The sequence below is a fragment of the Panthera tigris genome, chromosome A1, assembly GCF_018350195.1.
Source record: "Panthera tigris isolate Pti1 chromosome A1, P.tigris_Pti1_mat1.1, whole genome shotgun sequence".
NCBI lineage: Eukaryota > Metazoa > Chordata > Mammalia > Carnivora > Felidae > Panthera > Panthera tigris.
In genome coordinates this window covers 109,030,176-109,036,045 of record NC_056660.1, presented here as the reverse complement: position 1 = coordinate 109,036,045, position 5,870 = coordinate 109,030,176, and the positions used below count along the sequence as shown (strand labels likewise).

Genomic DNA, 5,870 nt, shown 5'->3' with positions numbered 1-5,870 from the left:
TTGCCAGCCCAGAGGGTAGGAGGAGTGCAGGCCGCAGGCAGTCCTCAGCAAATATAGTGGGACTCAGCAGGTTCTGAGACCTTGTGGGACCACGGAGACGATCCAGTCCCTGCTCCGGACAGCCTGTGGGACGCTCAGCTCCTGTGCCCCCTCCACAGGTCCTCCCTCGTTTCTACCTGGGTGCAAGGGGTCCGCTCTCTTTCAGTGGCTCCTGGAGCTGCCCCTGTGGTTGTCTGCCCCTGGTCAGGTCCTGCTATGGCTTCTGTTGCCTGAGTCGTGCACAGCATCACCTCTCACTGCTCCCAGGTGACTGCCCCCACTGGTTTCTGAACATTGCTGTGGATGTTCCCACACAGGGCTCAGGGCTTCTCAGGGAGGGTACCTGCCTGCCACCCAGTGTTTGAGACTGGTTTGTGAGGACGCTACCACTCACTGCAAAAGCATCCTCTCCTTATGGGCACCTCTCAGATTCACAGTGTAAACCGCTCCTGAGAGACATGAGCATTAGCTGTGGTTTGCTGAGGCCTCTTCTTCTGGTGCTCCTAGTGCTGGCCTGGGCCAAGGGAGAGGCAGGAAGACCTGGTTGGGGCAGCATTCTGACCAGGCCCCTGTGACCTGGGGTCTCTACTCATCACTCCATAGTTCAGGGATCATAAATCAGTTGTTCATAGAGGTGGTGAGTATGCACTAATGATGACACCTGTCCAAGGACTGACTGTGCTCTCCCTAGAAAGTGAGCTTCCCATCAGGGGAGGTGCCCACATAGGTTGATGCCAGTATGATAAAGGCCATACATTTAGGTGAGATGACATTTGGACAGAGAAAGGCTGGGTAGTTTAGTGTATGGGCTTTGGAGTTGGAGTGAGTTCTGGCTTCTCATCCTGGCTTTGCTCCTCACCAGGTGTGTGACCTTGGGCATGCAGCCTTTTCTTCCCTGAGGCTCAGAGAGGTTGTGGGGGAGACACCAGGGGTTGTGTGGGTGGTGCTACACATAGGCTGGCCACTCATCATAACCGTGATCATAGATGACTTCTGACGTCCCTAATTGCTCCTCCTCCTCCTCTCATGTCCTCCATGAACCCAGAAGTCAGGGCCCAGGCTTCCTCTGCCTCCCTGTGGGTGGCAGCCCACACCCCTGGGGGGTTGCTTACTTCCTTTCAGCCCAGTTCCTGTCCCTAACTTCCCCACCACTCCCACTGCCCTGCCTCCAGAAGAACATAGGCCAGGATTCCCAAAGGCCACAGTAAAAGACAAACATCATCAGGTCTCTTGTTACTGTCTTTATTTCTGGCTTCCTTTGACAAAGTCAGTGAAACAAGACATTCAATGACCCCTCCCCACAGTCCACACACACCAGATGCAGCATTCTAGGCTGCTCTTCTATATATTATTAACTCTTTGATAACATTTTATTTCTTAACTTTAAATACAGGGAAAAACAATAAATTACTTCTTGGCTGAGGGCCAACTGCTGGCTGGCAGACAAGAGCAGCTACTCCAGCCCTCTCTCCTGTCCCCTGTGTCGGCCCCAGGACCCCAATGAGGTAGCAGAATTTCGCACACAGTGCTTATTCCCAGGGACTCCTAAAGCCCAAGTCACTGGGCCCCCAGCACAAGGTTCTGGTGGTGACAGTCCCTCCCTGTCCCCAGCACAGACAAACAACATTTGTTTAAATAACACACAGTAATAAATAAGGCCAAGAAGAGATATGCCTGAGCCGCTGTCTGCCATAGCTGTCCCCGTATAGAGCAGGTCCACCTCCCATACGTGTCTGCCAAGGTGGCGTCCTTGGTGTAATGCTGCCGTTCCCTCTAAGGAGGGGGCAGTCGTGAGAGGCAGTGCTCTGCCCCCCCTCCCCCACCCCTGCCCCTGGTTGTTCACAGAACTCAAAGCCCAGATGGAGGAGGGCCCTGTGCACCAAGGCAAGGGCAGCTGAGGTCAGCTAGGCGAGGGCAGGCAGCACAGGCTGAGGTCTAAGCTAAGGAAATCGTGCCCCCCTCCCATCCCCCTGCCATCTCCCCAAGAAATTTGAAACATCTGAAAGAAAAATGAATCTATAACTTAAACGGTCAGGTCTGCCTCTGCAAATAGCGATGCTAGGTTTTCATCCTTCATTTGAAATTTCCATGGCGAAAATTTCTCCTTAGATGGTTGAGCAGGTTTTTTACCAACTGGATCACTTCAATTTTGGTGTCTCGGCTGCGCTCACTGGAAATCTGCTGTGGGAAAAAGAGGCCAGGGCATTAATGGGACTCCAGAGCAAAGATGCCCAGCCTCTGCCAGGGGCTTTCCAGGAACTGGCTTATTTAATCCTCACAAAAGCCCCATGGGGCGGGTACTGTTAGTCTGTTAGTGCCCACATTTCACCGATATGGAAACTGAAGCTCAGGTGGGAGTCGGAAGCTCTCAAGACCAGGTCTTGGAAATCCCGGAGGCCATATTCCTGTTGCCACCATGGACCCACCCCCCGGGTGGACGCTTGCCTCAGATGTTCAGCTAGGTTCCCCCAGGAGCTTCTAGGGTGAGCCCAGGGCTGGCAGGAGTGGGTGCAGGGTTGAGGGGTACAGGGCAGGGCGCCTTACCCCTGCTGAGGGTTTCTGAGTGCACAGGGCTTTCAGCATCCTCTGGGTCCTTTGGATGGCAGTGCAGTCAGAGACATTGATGAGAGATTCTAGGGCTGCACAGTACTGCTGGGAGAAGAACACGGGGGTGTCAGGTCCTGCTGGGAACCCCCAGCCGTATGGCTTAGGCAGCACCTTCAGTGACTTCACAGGAGGAGGGGGCTGAGAGTCTTGACAGAGGTAGCTTTGGGTGGTGGGGAAGGTCCAAGCTGTGCTTGCGTGGAACCCCTAAGCCTTGCAAGTGAGGAAAGACACACATAAGACCTACAGCCTCAGCCACCTCCCTCCCAGCTTCCAGGGGGTCCTCACCATGCTGGTTGTCAGGTTGACGCTCCACACCATGCTGCCATTGCAGAGGGATACCTGAAGGAGCAAAAAGACAGCAAAATCGCAGGGTAGGTCTCCATAGCCATCAGGCCCCACAGGCAACCCGGTGTAGCACAGAGGCAGGCCTGGGACCCCTCAGTGTTCCTGAACTTAATTTCCTGCTCTGCATACTGAGGGAGATCCATTGTACAGGGTTTGGGGGCTGAGAGAGAAAAATCTGAGTGACACAGCCTTGAGTGAAGCTTCCCATAGCCAAGGCAGCATTGGGTGAGAGAGGAGGGGAGGCCAGGTCAGTCAGATGGGAGGCGGTGGGCACTCGTGTATAAAACTCTATCTTCTGGAGGAGCCCCTGGGTGGCTCAGTCAGTGAAACGGCTGACTTTGGCTCAGGTCATGATCTCGTGGTTTATGAGTTCAAGCCCTGTATCGGGCTCTGTGCTGACAGCTCAGAGCTGTGAGCCTTCTTTCGATTCTGTGTCTCCCTTTCTCTCTGCCCTCCCCCACTCTCGCCCTGTTTCTCTCCCTCTCTCTCAAAAGTAAACATTAATAAAAAAATTTTTTTTTAAACCCTGTCTTCCGAATCGGAAGACACTGCAGTTTGGAATATGGGCACCTGGTGTCACCCAGGCCTGGTCTGAATCTGGCTTTTGTCAACCTTAATGCAGCTTAGTAGAATAGGGTCATCGCACCTGTCTCTTGAGATGGTTGGCAGTGATGAAATGAGATGAAAAGCACAGCACTAACCTTGGCACACAAAAATTACTCAAAGTGTGAGCCATCACCACTGGGGACAGGAGCTGACTACTAGTGAATTTTTCCATAAGAATGGGCTTAACCAAACTACTGCGAATAATGGCCCCATTATTCTGTTCACATCCATTTGGCAAATTCTAAATCGCCCTGGGAGGGTGCTGGCCTCTCTCTGCTAACCTCTTTTCTTGAACAGCTGGGTAGGAGCTGGTCTTGGCAGGCAGGGCCAGGCCAGGGGAACAGGTGGTCCTTGGGGGCTCAGCCAGATCTCTTTATGGGGCCGTCCATTGTGCTATCCCCCAACCGCTGGCCCAGCACCTCTCCCTCATGGCTGGGCCTGTCCTGGTCCATGGGGCTTCTTCAGGCCCCACAGGCCTCTTGGCACGGCCCAACCGTCATGGCCTGAACAATGACCAATTACCCTGCCTGAGAGTTACCCACCCTAGCACCAGTGTACTCACCTGATTCTGGGTGATGTTGACCAGCTCTTCAATGAGCTCCTTGAGCTCCCTCCTTGAGTGAGGGCCCGGGGAGGCAAGGCCACCAAGGCAGGTGAGAGCAATGACCACGGTCAGCCAGAGCGCCATGGAGCCTAGAGCTAACACAGGAGGAGCGAGGAGCAGACACGTAGGCTGGCCTAAGCTGAGTGGCTTGTGGCCTTGGCCTCTTGCAGTAGCTTTTATAGGCCAAGTGTGACGCCTCCCACCCTGGTCTCCGCTTTGTCGGGTACTATCTAGAAACCACATCTTTACTCATCTTGATTTTACTTTGTGGAAAATCCAGTGTCACATAAAGGAAAGAATTTGATTTCTTGTGGACTTAGCAGTGAGGGGGTCTGGGGCAATTTTCAAGATATGGGTGGGCTTACTCCAGCATTAGGGAAGAGGGCAGCCTGGTGTCGGCCAAGCCAGCTGGAGCTCCAGCAGTTTTGCTTGGTGACCGCCCCGAGTGCCTGCGCAGCTCCTGTCCTGAGACCCTTTGGGTCACCAGAAGTGCTAGGCAGACAGTGCTATGACCACAGTCTACCAGATGTGGGAATTGAGGGATTTTATTTTTTCAGTGAAGTGGTCTCTTGCATTACCAGAGTAATACTTGCTTTGGATACAAAATTCAAACGGGATAAAAAGAGAAGAGTGAAGTTCACTCCTTTTCATCTGCCTGATTCCCTGTTGGCCTCACTGTGGAAAGGATGATAAAAAGTTCAGATTCCCAGGTCTCCACTGAAAGATCCAGTCAGAATCAGAGATCCTCCCTGGGACCTTTTCTTTTTAAAGTTGCCTTGATTATAACTTTGAATATGGACAGCCTAAAAACGGGGTGCGCAACTCAGGCCTTCAGCGTGGGCCCGTCCTGATGGGAAACCCTTGACATGCCAGACTGGCACGAGTCAGGACCCAGCCTTAGCCCAGGTTGGAAAGTGTGACTGCTCCCAGTGCCATTGAGACCTGGGGTGGCCACCTCTGCTCACCAGTTATCTGTGGGACAAAGCCCTCCCCCCTGAGGGACCCAAGTTTCTACAGATTGAAGGCTGTGGAGGGCAGCTTCAGGGCCTGCCCCCACTCCAGGATTTCCCTGAACAGCCCTCTCCCTCAGGGACACTGGCCCATAACCTGCTTTTCACTCTTTTCTCTAGAAGTCCTCCAGAAACTCCTGCAACAGAAACTATGTTATTTGCCTGTTGATTACTGATGTCAGCCTGGCTCCTTCACCCACTTCCTCCCCTAAACCAGTGCTTTCCCCTCCAGGCCCCTCTCTGTCTGCTCAGGCTCCCTTTGTCCTACCCTCAGTGAGGCTCAACCTCCTCACAAGGGTCTCTGAAGGGACGAAGGGCCGCTGCTGGGGCTCTTGTTCACAAGCCTCCCAGCCTTGCCCACTCTCTCCTCCCACCCTCTCTTCAGGCCAAACCAAACTTCGCAGCACAATTGTAGGTCCTGAGCCAGCCCCTGCCTCTTGTGTCCCCCGTCCCCCCCGCCCCCCCTCCCCCCCAGTGCCTGGAGTGCTGCCGCTAGGCTGTGTGACACCGCTGTGGGCCTTAGTTTCCTCATCTGTAGAATTGGGTCTCTGTGTTGAGGGAAGGAGCAGGGAACCACTGTGGGATCCCGGAGCTCTGCGCCAAGAGGAGTCAAGGACCCTCAATCGCGGACCGTGTAAACTGAGGCGGGGAACTGTGGG

The 5,870-nt window shown here is 54.0% G+C and overlaps 1 protein-coding gene across 3 annotated transcripts; it reads right to left on the bottom strand.

Annotated features, from left to right (window-relative positions):
- Window positions 1-2,075: 2,075 nt before the first annotated feature.
- On the bottom strand, window positions 2,076-5,632 carry IL13 (interleukin 13). Of its 3 annotated transcripts, none has more exons than XM_007087767.3 (4): window positions 4,160-5,632; window positions 2,932-2,985; window positions 2,584-2,691; window positions 2,076-2,220 (listed from the first exon to the last, which is right to left on the bottom strand). In XM_007087767.3, the coding sequence occupies exons 1-4, from the start codon at window positions 4,442-4,444 to the stop codon at window positions 2,113-2,115; spliced, it is 555 nt and encodes a 184-aa protein (XP_007087829.3). In that variant the 5' UTR covers window positions 4,445-5,632; the 3' UTR covers window positions 2,076-2,112. The 3 variants fall into 3 exon arrangements, with proteins under 3 accessions (XP_007087829.3, XP_007087831.3, XP_007087830.3); XM_007087769.3 differs by having other exon boundaries at window positions 2,076-2,217; XM_007087768.3 differs by having other exon boundaries at window positions 2,584-2,688.
- Window positions 5,633-5,870: the final 238 nt, after the last annotated feature.

Excerpts from the sequence above, each read along its gene's own strand:
- IL13 (XM_007087767.3), bottom strand. The coding sequence starts at position 4,444 with ATGTGGTTTCTAGATAGTACCCGACAAAGCGGAGACCAGGGTGGGAGG. Across the intron at positions 2,986-4,159 it reads TCAACATCACCCAGAATCAG|GTATCCCTCTGCAATGGCAG; the intron begins GTGAGTACACTG and ends TTGCTCCTTCAG. Across the intron at positions 2,221-2,583 it reads CTCAGAAACCCTCAGCAGGG|CAGATTTCCAGTGAGCGCAG; the intron begins GTAAGGCGCCCT and ends TTTTTCCCACAG.